Genomic DNA, 20,348 nt, shown 5'->3' with positions numbered 1-20,348 from the left:
CAGCTTCAGACTTGTCCTCTGGGAGAACGTCATTTTTCAGAAAAGATATCACGGGGTCGATCCAACTAGGTCCAGGCCTTATTAAGTGGATGCGGGCTGTACGAGCAGTGGTAAGAGCTGGCTCTAGCAAATCTTTGACAAGGATAATCCTAGGCAAACTTTGAGCCGAGGATGTCGCTAAGGTAGCCAGGGAGTCTGCATGCGTATTTCCACTTCTAGAAACGTGAGATAGGATAAAGGAATCGAAGCTAGATTGTAAACGTTTGACCTGGGTCAAGTATTCTTGCATTCTTGGGTCCCTAGCTTCCATGGTCTCCGTCACTTAGCCGACCACCAACTGAGAATCTGAGAGCATGTGAATTTCCTTTCTGCCCATCTTATGTACCATGTTTATGCCGACCAAGACTGCTTCGTACTCGGCCTCATTATTAGTAGCCGAGAACGCCAACCTCAGGGATTTTTCGAAGACAATTCCCTCGGGGGATACCAGGACGAGTCCAATGCCAGACTCTCTCTGGTTAGCTGCCCCATCAACAGATACGTTCCAAGTTAAAGGTCTTGCGTTCGTAATCATGCCAACTGATTTCTCATCCATGTGTGATTCCTTCAAAGTTTCTTCCAATAATGGTTCGGCAAACTCTGCCACCAAATCTGCAAGAACCTGGCCCTTGACCGAGGTACGTGGCATGAATTTGATGTCAAAGGCTCCCAAAATAGTCCCCCATTTAGCCACCCTTCCAGAGTAGTCGGCACTACGCAATACTGACTTGAGAGGCAGTTGGGTCAGAACTACAACGGTGTGGGACTGGAAATAATGAGGAAGCCTCCGCGTGGCATGAACTACGGCTAGAAGTGCTTTCTCCAAAAGTAGGTAACGCACCTCGGCGTCATTCAGCGTCTTGCTGACGTAGTAGACCGGTCTTTGCACCCCACCGTCGTCCCTTATGAAGACTAGGCTGACCGCATGGACGGCCACTGCCAAATACGCAAATAGGACCTCATCTACTTCAGGCCGAGACATAATGGGTGGCCGAGAAAGATATTCCTTAAGTTGTTGGAATGCCACAACGCACTCCTCGGACCATTGGATCCCCCTCCACTTATTCAACAGTTGGAAGAAAGGCCTGTATCGATCAGCTGACCGCGAGATGAACCTGCTGAGAGCAGCGATCATTCCGGTTGAACTTCCTTTGGATTCCGAGGTGGCTGTAAGGTTTGAATGGCTCTGACCTGTGCCGGATTCACCTCTATCCCTCTATGAGTGACCATATAACCCAAGAACTTCCTAGAACTCACACCAAAAGAACACTTCGAGGCATTAAGACGTAACCTGTACTTTCTAAGTACTTGAAAAGTGTCGTCCAAATTTTTCACGTGCACAGATATCGCCTTGCTCTTTACTACCATGTCATCCACATATATTTCAATGGTCTTTCCAAGCTGCAATTCAAACATTCTGGTCATCATCCTTTGGTAAGTAGCCCCAGCATTCTTCAACCCGAACGACATCACTTTATAGTGATAATTCCCTGTTGGAGTAATAAAGGCAGTTTTCTCCTGATCTTCTGCTGCTAGTGGAATTTGGTGATAACCCTAGAAGGCATCAAAAAAACTCATCCGAGGATGTCCGACGGTGGCGTCCATTAGCTGGTCGATGCATGGCATCGGGAACGAATCCTTTGGGCAGGCTTTGTTTAAATCTGTGAAGTTTACACATACTCGCCATTTTCCATTCTTCTTTTTGACCACAACCGTATGCACCAACCACTCCGGATAAAAAACTTCTTTAATAGCCCCAGCCTTCTTGAGCTTGAGCACCTCCTCCTTAACGGCTTCGGAATGCTCCTTGGAGGAACGCCGAAGGGGCTGCCTTCTAGGAGGAATAGCAGGATTGATGTTCAAATGATGACAAATGAAACTTGGGTCAACACCCGGAGCCTCATAGGGGTCTCAGGCAAAAACATCGATGTTGTTCTTTAGAAACTCCACCAATTCCATCTTCTCCTGGTGGGGTAAACATACCCCAACCTGGAAGAACCTTTCGGGATCATCCGATATCAAAAACTTCTCAAGATCTTTGCATATGGCTTCCTCTGCTGTCACCACATCGGGCGCATCTAGAGTCGTTAATTGCTATAAGTCTTTCACAGCCGAGGTCGAGGACTGCGCTTCGGTCTGATGCAGCACTGCGGCCGATATGCATTGCCTGGCCATCAATTAGCTGCCGAGAATCTCTTCAATGCACTTCCCCGAAGGGAACTTAACCTTGACATGCAAGGTGGAGGAAACAGCCCCCAGAGCGTGCAACCAGGGCCGGGCAAGGATGGCTGTGTATGGGGAATATGCATCGACCACGATAAAATCCACCTCAACCGTCTCGGAGCCAGATTGCACGGGCAACCGAATCTGTCCCTTTGGTATAACGGCCTTCCCTTCAAAACTTATTAACAGTGAGTCGTAAGGGGTGAGGTCCTCCAATTTCAACTTCAATCCCTTGAACAAATCAGGATACATGATATCTGCGCCGCTGCCTTGATCAATCATCACCCTTTTTACGTCATAATTCCCTATCCTCAGAGTGACCACTAGGGCGTCGTCATGGGGTTGGATGGTCCCAGCCTTATCCTCCTCAGAAAATCCCAAGACGGGCACATTCAACTTCAATCTCTTCGGCTTAGAGCCCCACTCCTCGGCTTGGGAGTGTGAAACTGCCATCACCTTGGTGGGACATGAGCCAGTCCTGCCAGGAGCAGCGAAGATAACGTTGATCGTTCCCAAAGGAGGCCGAGATGAATTATTCCTCTGATTATTCGAGCCAGACTGACTGCCCTGTTCGCTAGGTTGGTACAGGTGCTGCTTTAATTTTCCTTCACTGACGAGCTGCTCCAAGTGGTTCCAAAGGGTCCGACAGTTCTCGGTAGTATGACCCACGTCTTGATGGTACTGACAAAAGAGATTCTGATTCCTCTTGGCAGGATCCCCCGCCATCTTACTAGGCCATCTGAAGTAGGGTTCCTTAGGGACCTTCTCCAGTAGCTGGTGCACTGGTTCTCGGAATACAGTATTAACGGTCTGAGGTGCCGCCGAGCCAGACTGTCCGGAGTAATCTCTTCTCGGCTTGTTGTTGTGATATCTGTCCGACCTGAAATCCCTTCTCTCCTGCGGGATAACCTTCGCCTTACCTTTCTCCTGCTGTTGGTCTTCCTCGACCCTTTTGTATTCGTCAATACGGTCCATGAGGCAACGTACACTCCGTACGGTTTTCTTAGTCAAGGACTTCCTCAAGTCATGATCGGTTGGAAGACCTACTTTAAAAGTATTGATCGCCACCTCGTCAAAATCACTGTCTATCTCGTTAAACATCTCCCAATACCTGTCGAAGTATGCTTTCAACGTCTCGCCCTCCTTCATAGCCATAGATAACAGCGAGTCCAACGGTCGAGGAACTCTGCTGCATGTAATAAACCGTGACGCGAATGCTCTAGTCAGTTCCTCGAACGAACTTACAGACCCTGATTTTAGACCGTTGAACCACCTCATAGCAACAGCTCCCAAGCTAGAAGGGAAGACTTTGCACATCAGGGTCTCATTGTGAGAATGCACTGCCATTCTCTGGTTAAAGTGGCTCACATGCTCCACCGGGTCCGTCCGGCCGTTATAAATGGTAAAGGTGGGCTGGGTGAACCTTCTGGGGAGTCTTCCATTCTCAATCCTACGTGAAAATGGTGATTTGGAGAGTTGGTGCAATGCCCGGCTCATAGCATCGTTTCCCAAGCCCCTGGAGGGGAGCTTCTTATGCCTGTGACCTGGTGAGCCATTCTCTTCATAAGTGGATGTTTTGCTGCGGGGCGACCATGACCTTGAACTATAACTACTTTTCTGGGATCTCTCTGAAGAAAGACTAGATGAGGATGGCGAATACCTCCGTCTGATGCGGCGTAACTTCCTCTTAAGATGATTGATCTCCTTCTGCATGGCTTTGGCATCATTTTCATGGGTGGTACTGTTTCTTCCACCGTGAGTACAACTCGCCCTAGGATATTCGGTGTGAACGCTACCCTCTCGATCCCTCCGGCGCTCAAGACGCTCGAAAAGATCCTCAGGTTGCGATCTCTGAGATTCTGCATGGTGTGAGCCTAAGGCTGCCATGGTGTTCCAGTTCTTTCAGCACTAGATTTCCCATAAACGGCGCCAATTGTAAGTGCACAATTGCGCCTGGACCCAAAAACACACGTGGGCTCAGGCCCAATGAGCCTTAAACAATGAAATTTGTAGAGTGTGGGCTCGCAATCTAGTTTAGTGATATTCGAAACTTGACGAACAGACTAAAATATTACAGTATTTGCAAATAATAGACAAACGGGGCAAAATGAACCTCCTCGGACGTAAGCCGAGGACGACTTCCCTTTCTTAATATATTATTTCTCTTTCTTCTTTCAAAGGTTACAGTCTTTAATATTTTTCTCCCCCCTCCTTTCTTTACTCTCTTCCCTCCTTAAATACTTCTTCTTCTTCCCTTTTTATCCACGTGTAACGCAAATCACCCTATTAGACACCTGTCCCATCCACCACCCTCTGGAAGTCTTTAAATGATAGCAAGAAGGCTGACTTCTACTATTCAGGGGTCATTCCCCCATTAATGCAGCCAGGGAGGTAGGTGCAGGGTCTTTAATGTGGAGGTAGCAGCCTTTTTCTGAGATATTTCTCTCACACCGTTGCGTCCGGAGGGTACTTAAATCGCCCTCTTAACCAACGATTTTTCCAGAACTCTGCCTTGATCTTTTTGGCGAATCCCAGGATTATCGTGGGTCTGTCCGAGGAGATATTCGTCCTCGGACGAATCCTCGGACTCCCAACTCATGGGCCGACCTATAGTTCTAGGGGACTTTTAGTCTAAAACAAACTAGCGCCCATCAACAAAGCCCAAGGCCCAAATACTTACTTAGGTCCTTTTAGTCCCCACAAGAGCAACAACATGATTTCGTCGGGAAACCAGAATCAGATTCCACCTCCCTTGACCCTTTTGGAGATCTACTCAAAGTCCTCATGTTCCTTTCGAACTTGAACGGTTTCAATTCTTCCCCCTCACCACCGATTCAAGGGTTTGCTCAAAGGAAAGGTTCCTCCAAAGTATGGAGGGAAAAAGGCTCCAAGTGATTCTGTCACTTTTTCTCCTTCTCTCCATCTTTTTGTTGTGTTTGCATTATTTGTGTGTTTTACTTTCTTATTTTGAGACAGTCTAGTTTTTATGCATTACTTTATTTGACATGTTTTTGTTTTGTTCTTTTTCAATTTTGTTTTTATTTTGTTTTTCTTTCATAAAAATAATAAAAATTGAAAAATCAGAAAAAATACAAAAACAGTGTGTGTTTGTGTACATTGGTACTTGTGTACCTTGAATGGCCAATGAAACAAAGTTTTCTAAACTTTGTGTTTTTTGTAACTTAGATGAACATCTTTACGCACAACTAAGCAAGTGAGCTTTGTAGCTCGTGTTTGTGATGAGTAAGATTAAATGATCTCTTGTACTTAACACTCGTATCACTCTTTTTGACGGGAAGGACTAGAAAATCCTAAGAGAAAGGCATAAATAACCATCTCACCATTGTTGCCCGCCAAACATGAACTGACATCTGTATACTTCGACATAGTAAAAGTGCAATGTCAAAAAACTTAACATAATTGGGTATTTCTTTTCTCTCTCTTGTATGCTCATGCATGATATGCTTAATAAAAGAAAAATAAAAGAAAAAAGATCAAAATGTTTTATATATGATTGCAAACATGTATTCTAGGAGATGTGGGAGTTATAGGATGTACCTTGAAGGTGATAGTCCTCATTAAACAATTATGATTGTGTGTGAATTAAATTAATTTACTCAGATCTCAAATCGTCATAACATAAAGACACTTATGCAATTTTGCGATGTTTTTACACATAACACACAATATTCTTTGCTACTTTTGATACATGTGCAAGTACAATGTAATTTGGCCATCACAAGATTTACTTGTGTAATTGTATGCTCACTAAATTGTCTTAACTTGTTTTTTAAATATAAAATTGGTTAGACTTGTTTAGTGTGTGTGTGTGTGTGTGTGTTTTGGATCTAAATGCATGACATTTATCTTGGTTGAGAGATGATGTTGAGAGTTTAAAATTCTGTTTGGATATTTGGTTGAGTAGTATGCTTGATTGCATTCATATTTGTGTTTTTCTCTTCCTTGAAAAATTGTTTTTAAGCAATCTCTATAGCTTCTCGATAGCTCTCGACAGCTAGGCTATCTATCAAGACCCTTCATCTTTTCTTTATCGCAATCTCGATAGCTCTCGATAGCTAGCTCGATCAATCGAGAAACTTTCTATCTTCTCGATAGCTGCTCGATAGCTACCTCGATCCATCGAGCTTCCTTGTTGAGAAAACCTCTCATTAGATCCTCGATAACTGGTTCGACAGTTGAAAAATGTCTTTTTAAAGCTCGATAGCTCTCGATTGATCGAGCTTTATGAAGTTTCTATATAAAGAGGCATCGAGATTTTAGATCTCATTCCCTCGATCTCTCTCAATACTTTCAGCCTTTTCACCTCCCAAAACACTTCTCAAGCACTCCAAACTTCTTCCTCGCTTAATTTTCAATCTCAAGATCTTTGTTCCTCATCTGGTATGATATTTTCTTCATCTTTATCATGCATTTTCATGATCTTTGACCTAACTTTTGGGATTTTTGAGAAATTTTGGGATTTTTCAAAATTAATGAAGTTCTTGTGAAATTTTGGGATGGGTCTTGTTTAAATAGTTTTTAAATCATCATGCATTGCATCACATGTGCATTATAACAATGTTTCATGCATTTTAGATGTGTGTTTATTTTGTTGACCATGTTGTGTGCTGGTAGGTTTAGATTGGACTAAGCCCATGATGAATTTATTTTTGCATGTCACATGTTCATGCATTCTCATGCATACGTACCTTCAATTCTATATATTTTGATATATTTTTTGTTGGTACTTTTCTGTTTGTCACCTTCTCTTTCTATTCTTTTCTCTCCCTCTTACGTTAGTTGAGTTATGGCACCTAAACGTAAATCCATTCTGTCTCGGAACCCTCTTCGTTATGGGGCATCTTCATCTTCTTCTCCTTTTGACTCCACTCATTTTCATGTACGGTTCCGTGATGAGAAGGCCAAATCAGACTTCTTTGATAACTTTTCACGACGAGGCATTCATTCGGATTGCTAAGTCATTCTATCCGATTTTTCTGACACTAACCTACCTACTGTTATTCATAGTAGGGGTTGGGAGTCACTATGTGGCATCCCGGTCACGTGCCCTTCCGTGATCATACAGGAGTTCTACTCCAATATGTACGAATTTGATTATTCTATACCCTAATTTGTCACTCGCGTTCGAGGTATACGCATGGTAGTTACTCCGGGTATTATATCCGAGGTACTACATGTTCCTAGGGTAGCACATCCTGACTACCCTAGCTGTGAGCATCTGAGGACAATGTCCAAAGACGAACTCTTGTCTCTATTCTATGAGACACCTTCTTCTTAGGGTGACTGTCAGTACACCCGTTGCTCGGCCTTTGCTAAAGGTCCGAGGTTCAATAATATGGTGATGATCTTTGTTCTCCATCCTTTATCTCATTATAACACTATCACAGAGACTCGTGCTCGCCTTTTGCTTTCTCTCATTGAGGATCTTACTATAGATTTCCCTTTTCACTTCATACTCTTCCTCATAGATATCTATAGGGATACGATGACCCGTGATAAGCTCATCTTCCCTGCAGCTATCACGCGACTCCTTCGCCATTTTTCTGTCTCCTATCCTGAGTCTCCCCACTTCACATTCATGTGTGCCATTGATGCCGCTACCATTAAGCGAAGTTTTGCACAGCTTCGCTCGAGACGAACTCAGACCGAGACAAATGCTCCTCCAGCTTCTACCGCTCCATCCACCTCTCTTCCTTCGTCTTTAGTGGGTAGAGTGACACTTGAGGCTATCATGGCACAGCTTGTGCACATGGATGCTCGCCTTGACACATTTAGTGATGAGTTGTGTTAGGTTAATACACGTGTAGGTCGTATTGCATGACGACGGGCTGTCATGGGTGGTTTCACGGTTGCTTCTTCTCCATCTCCACCGGCGTCCGAGGATGAGAGTGACGATGGCTCCAGCAGTGATGATGCTGGCTCGCCTAGTGATGATGAGATGTCTACTTGATGCATTTACCCCTTTGTTACTCATGACAAAAAGGGGGAGCAGTTTTGGATATGAGAGTAGTCATACTCATAAGGGGAGGGTTAGTTTAGGAGATAGGGGGAGTGTTCATTTTTTTTTAGGGATCTAGTGAGGATTTTTATGTATATTTTTCTTTTCTTTCTATTTTAGATACATTATCTCTTGTACCTTAGGTCTTGTGACCATTTGACATACATTGTACTTATATTTGGTTTATATTTATCTTGATGTATGTTATTTCACCTATCTCTCCATGTGTTGTTTCTTCTCTCTTTATACACATGTTTCTTATTTATTGTATGCAATCTTTTATTTCTGTTTCACATAAAGATACTTTGATGAGTTTTGTTTAAGTGTTTCAGAAATACAGATTGTCAAAGTTTTCCTTGCCATGAACCCTATTCTTGCAAAGTTTTTCAAGAGTTTGTGTTAGGATAAATTTTATTGTATTCAACAAGTGAGTATGAGTTAAGTGATTTATGACTTCTCTCATATGTTCATTTGTTTGTTATGGTTTTGTCACGGATTGCCAAAGGGGGAGATTGTTAGGACATATGTGATTTGATGTTAGGAACATATGTCAACATTTTATGTATTGGCTAATCTTTTGACAAAATGCACTTTACTTGTAATTGGGTAGATCTAGGATGTGTTTAATACTTCAAGGAATAAGAGTTCAAGTCCAAGTATTAAAGTCATGCAAGTCTGTCCATGAATCAAGTAAGAAAGTGCTGGATTTTAAATCTCGACAGCTAGTATCTATTGAGGTTTAAAAGTCGCTGAAACCCGTGGCTCGACAGCTAGCTCGATAGATGACTATCTATCAAGGTTTATGAAACTCAGTTTTTTAGAGCTTTTTTTTTCATCCAATCTGTGAGTATTTGTTTGGGCTTTCTTTTCTCACAACCCTAAACATATATAAGGATTATTTTAAGGGCTGTCACAAGTTACACAGTTAAGACCATAGTTGTACAAGTGCATAATTCCACAAGTGTAACTGAAAACCTAGTTGCCCTAGTTCATTTTGAAAAAGCTGTCGTGTTTGTACACCGTAGGGTTTTGTGACCAAGCAACTTCATGATCTTCATCGTGTGATGAACTGAAGAATTTTGCAGCCAACATCCTTCTCAAGTTGGTGATAAATTCGCATACTGGGATCTGCGCATTTTTTGGTTAGTCACGTACTGGGAGCCGTGCAATACAAAGAGAGATTATCACTACAGAATAAGTCCAATTAGGTATTGGGGTAAGTGTTCAACTGTAGGTTGAGAAGATTACGATTCTCATCAACTCTTTTGCTTCATAATAGACATTATTAGCACTATTAGTTTGGTTTAATCTCCAAGTTACCTCCAACAAGTCTTGAGACATAAAATTTTGAAAACTAATGTATCTTGTAATGCTCTGTGCATATTCAAAGTTTTATTAGTGAAGAAATGTATCTTCAGTATAACAATTTGTTATTTTAACAACTAAATTTTCACAATTTTTTATTTTAACAAATTGTGAAATTTTGGAAAAAAAAAAGTTACATCTCTAGTAGAGAAAAGTATTTGACCCTAAAAGGCTTCTAAGCTATGTTTGAGAGATATCACAAATCAACATGCAGAACCCTTCGTGCATTTAAGTGCACCCGCATTAGATGTAAGTTTCGGAACAAGAGAAGATGTTTTTGCACTTATGTCGGAAGCGGAGGATGTGAAATATGTAGCATTTGAGGAAGAATTAGATCCAGAGGAGGATGTGAAAAATGCACCATTTAGAAATTCATCTCCTTCAGATTTCCAATTCCATTTCTTCCATTCACTTTTTGGTGCATTTTCATATTTGGTCACCTGCACAAGTTCACAATAGGATAAATTTTAGTAAAAATTATGAATGCAATAATCTTGGACCAACTTGATTCAAGAATATGATATATTGTAATTGGTAGTACATAATAAAAGTGAGAAACCCAAGTTAAAAATGATGCATTTACTTTTGCGAAAAAGTAAGCTATTGAATAATAAATAAGGGGATTTTACCTCTTTGCTTTTTTCATCATCTGGAGCAAGAAATCTATTCCCTTGGCTAAGGATGGTAGGGGCAGCACTCCCACCAATGGCATACATTTTCCACTTGGTGTAGTCATTGTTCACCACATGGACGTACCCGTGCCTAATCCTGCAAATTATTGTGAAAGAGTATATGTTAAAACATCACAATGTACCAACTAGATAACAAACAAACCAAACCAATTAAATTGATAGGTTAATTTACACCTTTTTTTTTTTCTTTTTTCCTTTTGGCACTTTACCTTGGAATTCTTTGAGTAAGCCCTTCTCCAAAGTGATTGAAGGCAATAGTGACTTTCATGCTCTTGTCTGCAGTGTAGTCATCACTGTGTCCCAATAACATAACCTTATCATGTTGTGTAAATAAACTGTTTGAAATGGTAATCAAGGATGAACCTTCAACTGCATCAATCAGACCGTCATAACAGTTTGAAAGTGTGACATGGTCCACCCAAATATGTTTACTACCAAAGATGTTTATAGCATCACCATCTGAAATACCCCTATGCCCAAAGTGACCTGGGGAACTTCTCACATTAGTATTCCCTGTTGGCTTACATTCATGTATGTTTATCCCATGAATTATAATGTTAGTTATTAACTGAACAGTAATGCATCCACCACCAGTTATGTGCACATCAGCTCCCCTACCATCAATGGTCTTATACGAGTTCATAATCAATTCCGCCTTCAATTTGATCACCATATCACGTTCAAATATAATCCACAATGGTTCATCTTGGATCACAGCATGTCTTAGAGTCCCGTTCTTGGGATTTACAACATCATTATCACTGGGATCTGTAACCACATAAATCTTACCACCTTTTCCACCAGCAGCATTCTTGCCAAACCCAACTGCACAATTAGCTAGCTTTTGCCGATTCTTATCCCATTTGGAGTCACACTTCCAACAATCATCAATTGGATTCCCAGTTGAGCAAGAGGAACCCTCCTTCAAATTTCTCCTGGTCAAAGAGGCATTGATGCTCCTGCCATATAAAAAATGACACAATGTAACACTATAGAATTTAAATTGTAAAAACTAAGGTAACTAACTTTTTTTTTTTCCTTTTTAAGGTAACATTGTAACATTTATATTTTATTTATTACCTTTGTACTTCTTTTACTACAAATTCCGGGTCTTTAACTGGTCTGGAGGCAATGAGGATTGGGAGTAGAGAGAAGAGAATGGTAATGAGAGAAAGCAAGCAAGAATTTGCCATTTCTTATTCTTTGCTAGAAAATTGTGAGTGAGAGAGAGAGTAGAGAAATTTTTTTTTTTGAAGAAATTAAAAGTTTTGTGCAAAGAAACTGAAAAGAGCCGTGTAGCTTATATAGAACTAAAGATAGTGTGAACGATAATGTAAAACCGTTTGAAACTAAAAGTAGAATTTTATCTAAATTTAAAGATTTTGAAAAATTAGTAATGTGACATATATTTAGGTTTTTTTAGTTAAACCTATTGTCTATATATATATTAAGTCCATGTCTTTACTAAATTGTGATGAAAATTGCTTTAAATTCCCCTCTCTCACATACTCAAGTAACTCAACTCAGGCTCATTCTCTCTCTTCTTTCAATTCCCTTCAAAATTCACAATTTCCAAAGCTAAAAAAACCTATCCACACTCACTCACGATAGGTGGCAAGTATTTACCTAAATTTAACTGGTCTTAGTTAATATATGGAAAATAAAAGTAAAATTTATTTTACCTTGAATATAAATGGAATTATGTTTAGAAGAAATTGGACCTATCTTTAAAGAATTTTATTGAGTGTGGTATAAGTGAGAAAAGGGTAGTATTTTTCCGAAGTTTGCTAGAAATTGGACCTATATTTTAAGAATTTGCTTTGGTTGGCTTTGGTGTGTGACCATAATATATAGAGAAATTTGGGCATGATTAGTGGGCAATGGTGATCTTTTTAGGTGGGATTTAGGAGATCATTGAAATTTTCTTCTCCTATTTTTCCCCTTAATACTAGCTATTCCTATACTAACTTTTCCTATACCGTTAAAAACCATAGAAGGACTTTAAAAAAAAGAGAGTGTGAAGTGTGGGTAGTGCACAAGAACATGCAAAAAAAAAAAAGGTAAAAATTATGATACTTTCTAGTTAGATTAGGTCAAGTTGATAGATTTTTTCAATCTAATACATTATGGTCAGGTTGAAAAAAAACCCAACCTATTAAAGGGGTCTAATCCAACTCGTGGGGATTGGGTTGAGCATTAGAACGATAGATTCACTAACATAAATGATAACATATTTATAATATCATTTGTATTGGTTTGATAAACAAATCAAACCTGATTATTGCACAAAATCAAGCCTGAGTTTTGCTTTAACGAGATCCTTGAAAGCACTCTCTCTATCAATCAAATTTTGTCATAGAAATCCAATCTACATGCTCAACTCTTTGATTTTCCTATCCTTCTCATATCTCCCCAATATTGCTTCCTGTCGGTCGAACCAAATCGGGAATGGTCCAATGCTGTAACCTGAAAAAATACATTCAATTCAAATTCACTAGATAAAGACAAACTAATTCAATTGCAATTCAAAATCAATAACACAAAAACAAAATTCAATCAAAAACTCACCCTTGGAGATTCTTTTATAAGCCTCATCTCGCATTGCCTCGAGTTGCGAAGCAAGTATAGTAGTGTAGAAGTATAGTTGTAAATGTTTTTTTGAGAAGCAAGTATAATTGTAAATGATTTTGCCTTTTGTATTTTTTTCCTCTACTACTTAGTATTTGACTTAGTGTTAGACGTTCAGTAGTATAGTCATGTAGTTGTAAATGCTTTTGCCTTTTGTATTTTTTTTTTCCTTTTAATTAACTTTTGTTTTTTAATAAATGGGGGCCTGTTCACTGATGATATGAACTTTTGGACTTTCTCTTTTACTTTAGTTTTGTTTTGTGCTAGTTAGACTTTTTTTTTTTAATGTTAAAACCGACATTTTATTGCATTTAAGAAATAGAGTTTACATCGTCGGTTCAATCTTGCTCGATAAAGCAAGGATGCTCTTTACTCCATACAAGATAGTTGCTAATGCCAAATGCATGTTTAGCTAGTAAATGTGCAGGTTTTTTGCCCTATCTTCTAACATGGGAGAACATGATCCGCCTAAAATCCTTGGCCATTTGCTGCATTCCCAATACCACTGCTTCCACTGATGATGGGGGTGTAGACTTCCCACTGAGATCGTTGAGAACCATCACAGAATCACCCTCTAGAACCAAGTCTTCAACGCTAATGTCTTTTGCAAGCAGCCCCTCAAAAGCTTTTACTTCCGCCTCAACATCCCCTACTGGTGCCATAATCTTCTTACACAGCGCTACTTTGACCCTTCCCTTATCATCTCTAATGAGTACACTGACCCCTACTACTTTCAGTGCTGAGAATACTGCACCATCGACGTTAACTTTGTACCAAGTTGCTTGAGGAGGGCGCCAAGGAATAGCTAGCTCAGCCACCTGTATTGACTCCCTAAAAACAGCTATTGCCTCATTGTATTCCATAAAATAGTTCAGGGCCCACTGCACCAGAGACTTCCCATTCTTCTTCTCCCCACCATGTCTCACCACATTACGATTATGCCACAACGCCCAAGCAATTATCACAACCTTTGCTGCTTGTTCATCGTCTACTGCCTCGACCATCATCATGTCCTGGAATGTACGGCATCTTTCTAGGTTCGAGCTTTTTGTCATTTTAGAGTGACCCCAAGCTTCCTGAGCTGTCAGACAGCTCCATAGAATGTGCCCTGTTGATTCCGACTCCAATTTACAACTGTCGCATGTATGTTCTTGTACAATTTGCCGTCTCTTCAAGTTCACTTTCGTTGGTAAGACTTCACGACAGGCTCGCAACCCGAAATGACGAATTTTGTGTGGAATCGGTAAGTGCCAAAGCTTCCTCCAAAATCGACAAATGTAGTTACTCTCCGAACCCTCACCCCGATTCTCCTATTGGGATGCTTTCACTGCCAACTTATAATAGCTGCTCATAGAGAATAAGCCATTCAATGTCTCGGTCCATACTAACCTGTCAGCTGGTAGGCGAGAGCTTAATGGAATGCTTTTTATTGTCTCTGCTTCATGGGATAAAAACAGAGCATCGACAATGGAGGACTTCTCACTTGCAGTGGATGCTTCAATTAGCTCGCTCACTCTGGTGTCGACTTGCAGAAATAACCTTGGAGAAACTGTCGTGTATGTGGAGGATGTTGGCAACCATTTATCGCCCCATACTTTGAAACTTTCTCCATTGCCGACCCTCCATCTAAGACCCTTTCTAACCAAATGTTGGCTGCCATGACACTACGCCAGGTAAAGGAAGGATTATTCCAAGTGAAGCATTCACAAAATCACTTTTTGGAAAATATTTGGCCTTAAGAACCCTATACACCAATGAATTTTGGCCCATTTGCAGCCCAAATCCCTATTTTGCCAAAAGAGCCAAATTAAAAAGTTTTAAATTTTTAAAACCCTTACCTCCACATGATTTTGGCTCGCACATTTTCTCCCAACTAAGCCAGGCAGTTTTCTTTTCATCTTTCATTTGTCCCCACTAGAAGTTTCTGACCATGCTTGTTAACTCCTCACAAAGAGAATCTAGTAGTTTGAAGCAGCTCATGGTGTATGTCGATATAGCTTGGGCCACTGCTTTAATCAGGATCTCCTTTTCGGCTTTGGACAACATTTTCTTCTTTCACCCTACTAACTTTTTGCCAAGCTTCTCCTTAATATCATTGAATGTATTCCTTTTATTACGCCCTACAAGTGAGGGCAGGCCAAGATATTTTTCATGTTGCTTGATCACTTGAGCAACAAATCTTCTTTTTATCTCCTCTTAGATCTCCTTGGATGTGTTTCTGTTGAAAAACAAGGATGTCTTCACCCTATTCAACTGCTGACTTGAGGCATTCTTATGTACTTCCAAGATTCACTGTAGTGTATCACATTCTTCTATGGATGCTTTGTAGAAAATTAGGCTGTCATCTGCAAAAGATAAGTGAGATAGCTTTGGACCATTGCGACATACAACTAGTCCCTTCATCTGACCATTGTCAACCACTACTCTGATTAGAGCTGATAAGCCTTTGGCACATAAAAGAAAGAGGTAAGGAGACAAATGGTCACCTTGACGGATCCCCCTTGATGGAATAATATTCCCTTTAGGAACCCCATTTATCTTTATGGCATAAGTTACAGAAGATACACACTGCATAATCAACCGTATCCACTTCTCTGCAAAACCCTATTTTTTAATGATTTTCTCCAGGCACTCCCATTTGACCCTATCCTACGCCTTACTCATATCAAGTTTAAGAGCCATTTCTCCCACTTTTCCACCTATTTTCTGACTAATATGGTGCATAGTCTCAAAAGCAATTAACACATTATCAATGATTAACCTACCATGCACAAATGCACTTTGGGTTTCACTAATAATAGACTTATTGTTTGTTCATTTACAGCTATACTTGCTTCGCAGCTTGAGGTAGTGCAAAATAAGGCTTATAAGAGAATATCTGAGGGGTGTTTTCGATTGAATTTTGTTTTTGTGTTATTGATTTTGAATTGAAATTGAATTAGTTTGTCTCTATCTAATGAATTCGAATTGATTGTATTTTTAGGTTAATACATCGGGCCATTCCTGTTTTGGTTTGACCGTTAGGAAGCAATATTTCTTGTAGGTCGATTAAATAATTATTATCTATAAATGATGGTTACGGCATCGAACCATTCCAGAGAGTGCTTTCATCATATTTCTTACGTTCTTTTCCCTTTGGTTGGGTCTTTTTTGTTGTTGGGTCCTTTGTCAAAAACGGGTATCAACACTTATTAAAGAAACAATGATTTTAACCAAGTTAAGTGATGTTAATGGTTTTTATTTATTTATAAAGTTTCTTATAAGTTGATTAAATAATTATTATCTATAAATATTTGTTTGACCAAACATTACAATACATCACACATTATAGATTTTTTTTTTTTTTTTTTCAGAGCAAAGAGGAAATTTCATTTCAAACCTACTATAGGGATAAAGGGCCCAAGAGTATATATTGGGCCATAGGCCTTGTCCGAGGACGCTTAGTAGTCCGAGAACAGATAGACGATAGGGAAGACGTAAGAGCTAGAGCGCCACGAACAAACTATGACTGCAAAGGTTTGGGAAGGTAATTCGAGGAAGAATGCCTCCTTAGCTAAGCAAAACAGAGGTCAGAAGGATTGGTCTGCCCTCGAGGGCAACACTTCGAAAGGTTCTACTGATTAGGATAAACATCAGGGAAACATAGGACAAAGAGAAGCTAAGAAATATTCGAGGGAAAGCTGCTACCATCGCATTGAATGCTCTGTAGCTAACCCTCTAGTCGTATTAATGTGGAGGTGATACTTGAACAGTGGCCAGCAGCCTTACAACTACTCCCAAAGACTTCAGGAATGTGCTGACGGGATAAGGATCAAAGCCAACAACTTGACCTACACATAGACTGTGGAGATGAAGCAGAAAGGGGTATATAATAGAGAAAGAAGCCCCTTATAGGGGGAGCTATTAGAGAATTAGGAGAAAAACACCGTAGTAACAAGAACTGGACTTGTAATCAAATTCAAAAGAAATATATATAAGAACAAGTCTCCTCGGACTGTGCCGAGGACGATTTTCTTTGGGCAAAACCAGTATATACTTGTTTTCTTATCATCTGGACCCACTATAATTGTTATCTAACTCATTAAAGCCTAGTTTTCTAGCCCACTCTCTACAAATTCATTGTATTGAGCTCTTTGGGCCTAGATCCTTTTATCTTTTGGGTTTAGGAACCAAATTGTGTCCTTACGGTTCATTTCGATTAGTTCATTTGGTCTCTAGTCTAAACTGAAATTTTTGAAAATGTAGGACTTCTCACGATTGTAGAATGCTTAATCTTTATTGTTAGATAGTGAAACACTGTCTTTCGCTTTTAACAGCCCACAACGGTCAGTAAAATAAATTGAGGTTTTTTTTTTTTTGGAAGCAAAATAAATTGAGGTTTAATTTTGTCTTTCTCTCTCTCTTATTATTATTATTATTATTTGAAAAATCATGAATAGGGTTTTAAATGAAATTTTCATAAAAGATAAAAATAAAAATACTACTTTTTTTTTTTGAAAGGGGAATATTCATTCAATTAAAGAGATGAAAAATCATGATACAATGCTTCCATTGTTGGTGGGGGAGAGTCCTCCATCTAGTACAAATCCTCATCTAATGTGTTTCTATCATATTGGGCCAAAGCATATGCTACTCTATTCCCACCCCTCCTAATACAACAAACACTTGACCATTGCAATCCCCTCAACAATGTCGAATATCATCCACAACATTGCCAAATAATGAAGTGTTTTCCACTAAGGAAGAGATGGCATGAATAACATTGATGTTGTCACCCCAGCATCTACAGAAAATTCTATGGCTCTTCGGCAAGCAAGTAACTCAGCTTCATCACTTGTGCGCACCTTCGGTCCACTAGCAGTCATAGCAGCCATAACCTCTCCCTTTTAATTTCGAATAATTGCACCATATCCTGACCTGCCTAAATCTGAAAAAGGGGGCTGCATCAAAGTTAAGTTTGTACTCTTCTGGTGGTGGTGGTGGTTACCATACATCTCCACATGATTGCTGCATGATCTGAACATTCAGTTGGGTTTGGGCAGATTTGAAGTCTTCAACATACTCCTTAGCTCTTTTATTCAAGCTATTCGGGCTCTTCATATTTCCTCCACGCAGCAAGCTGTTTCTCTGATTCCAAATCAGCCACGCTTGGGTCCAGAACAATTCCAACTCTTCTAAAGTCAGGCGCTCCAAAAAGTCTTGCATCAGGTGCATCATATCGGGCTGCCCATGCTTGCACTTCTGCAATTTTCGAACACTTCCAGCCCAAATGTCTTGAGCCGCTGCACAGTCCCACAGTGCATGAATAGTAGACTCTAATTCCCTTGTACAAATCAAGCATTTGTCATCATTGATTATCCTTCTTCTGGTCAGATTTGCTGCTGCGCCAAACGACATTTTCTAGGAATGAGACCACCCCCACACGCATGGTGATGTACGAAACGTGTGAAGGGAGTTCTGGTCGGATCAAAACCCTATTTTTCTCCTCGGATGAGGAAAAATAAAGTTTTGAGGGGCTATTGTGGGGACTAAAAGGACCTAAGTAAGTATTTAGGCATTGGGCTTTGTTGATGGGCGCTAGTTTGTTTTAGACTAAAAGTCCCCTAGAACTATAGGTCGGCCCATGAGTCGAGAGTCCGAGGATTCGTCCGAGGACGAATATCTCCTCGGACAGACCCACGATAACCCTGGGATTCGCCAAAAAGATCAAGGCAGAGTTCTGGAAAAACCGTTGGTTAAGAGGGGGATTTAAGCACCCTCTGGACGCAACGGTGTGAGAGAAATATCTCAGAAAAAGGTTGCTACCTCCACACTAAAGACCCTGCACCTACCTCCCTGGCCGCATTAATGGGGGAATGACCCTTGAATAGTAGAAGTCAGCCTTCTTGCTATCATTTAAAGACTTCCAGAGGGTGGTGGATGGGACAGGTGTCTAATAGGGTGATTTGCGTTACATGTGGATAAAGAGGGAAGAAGAAGAAGTATTTAAAGACTATAACCTTTGAAAGAGGGAAGAGAGTAAAGAAAGGAGGGGGGAGAAAAATATTAAAGACTATAACCTTTGAAAGAAGAAAGAGAAATAATATATTAAGAAAGGGAAGTCGTCCTCGGCTTACTTCCGAGGAGGTTCATTTTGCCCCGTTTGTCTATTATTTGCAAATACTGTAATATTTTAGCCTGTTCATCAAGTTTCAAATATCACTAAACTAGATTGCGAGCCCACACTCTACAAATTTCATTGTTTAAGGCTCATTGGGCCTGAGCCCACGTGTGTTTTTTGGTCTAGGCGCAATTGTGCACTTACAGCTTTGTTGAGTGGCTAACCACTTATAGCAATTAGGTCGAGTATGTCTAACTGCACAACAGTGATAACAAAGATGATGCTTCTGCTCTTTAGACTTTTAAGCATTACTCTTCTTAGAGCATTCACAGCAGTGGAGCTAAATAGCTATATTGCTATTTTAGCTCCACTCAAACCACAAAAACCCACCTGTAGCAGTGGAGGCAAAGCTAAAAAATTTTAGCTTTGCGCTACAGTGCTCATGTATCAATACATGAGCACTGTAGCTGAAAGTTATAAAAAAAAAATATTTTATTCGGGCCCCGATTAAAATAATTCAAAGCCTCTCTCTCTCTCTCTCTCTCTCTCTCTCTCTCTCTCTCTCTCTCTCACTCTCTCTGTCACTCTCATCTCTGTGTGCACTGAAGCTTTCAACTCTCAACTCTCAACTCTCATCTCTTCTCTTTCAACTCTCTCAACTCACTCAAGCTCACCGCTGCCGGCCCGTCACCGACCCACGCCGTCCGAAGCTCTCAACTCTCTCAAGCTCATCGTCGCCGAGACCCACGCCGTCCGAAGCTCTCAACTCTCTCAGGCTCACCGTCGCCGAGACCCACGCCGTCCGAAGCTCTCAACTCTCTCAAGCTCACCGTTGCCGAGACCCACGCCGTCCGAAGCTCTCAACTCTCTCAAGCTCACTGTCGCCGAGACCCACGCCGTCCGAAGCTCTCAACTCTCTCAAGCTCACCGTCGCCGAGACCCACCAGCTGAGACCCACTGTCACCGACCCACTAGCTGAGACCCACCGCCGATCAACCCTCTCAACCTCAGACCCACTCCGTCCCAAGCTCTCAAACCCACACCGTCACCGACCCTCCAAGCTGCCGATTAGCTCAGACCCACGCCGCCGATCCTTATGAGTTTGATCTGGGTTTTTGGTTGAGTTTGACCACCGATCCTTCTGAGCTCACCGCCGATCCTTCTGGGTTTTGCTCCATTTTTTTTCCTTTCTTTTATCACCGTGCCTCTCTCTGTCTCTCATTCACTTTCAGAAAGAAAAGTTCAGAGGATTGAAGAAATGAAGCAAACAAAGAGGAAAAAA

General features: G+C 40.7%; 1 protein-coding gene across 1 annotated transcript; it reads right to left on the bottom strand.

Annotated features, from left to right (window-relative positions):
- Positions 1-9,849: 9,849 nt before the first annotated feature.
- Positions 9,850-11,531, bottom strand: LOC142631925 (putative pectate lyase 5). The gene is made up of 4 exons (XM_075806283.1): positions 11,419-11,531; positions 10,548-11,297; positions 10,276-10,414; positions 9,850-10,086 (listed from the first exon to the last, which is right to left on the bottom strand). Exons 1-4 carry the CDS (start codon positions 11,529-11,531, stop codon positions 9,850-9,852), a joined length of 1,239 nt encoding a protein of 412 aa, XP_075662398.1.
- Between the last annotated feature and the right edge of the window lie 8,817 nt (positions 11,532-20,348).

Source organism: Castanea sativa, chromosome 4 (genome assembly GCF_040712315.1).
Source record: "Castanea sativa cultivar Marrone di Chiusa Pesio chromosome 4, ASM4071231v1".
Taxonomy (NCBI): domain Eukaryota; kingdom Viridiplantae; phylum Streptophyta; class Magnoliopsida; order Fagales; family Fagaceae; genus Castanea; species Castanea sativa.
The sequence above is the reverse complement of the archived record's forward strand: the minus strand, read 5'-3'. Positions and strand labels throughout refer to the sequence as shown.

Coding starts and splice junctions, on each gene's coding strand:
- LOC142631925 (XM_075806283.1), bottom strand. CDS start 11,531: ATGGCAAATTCTTGCTTGCTTTCTCTCATTACCATTCTCTTCTCTCTA. Junction 11,298..11,418: donor GTAGTAAAAGAAGTACAAAG/GTAATAAATAAA, acceptor TTTATATGGCAG/GAGCATCAATGCCTCTTTGA. Junction 10,087..10,275: donor ATGATGAAAAAAGCAAAGAG/GTAAAATCCCCT, acceptor GAACTTGTGCAG/GTGACCAAATATGAAAATGC.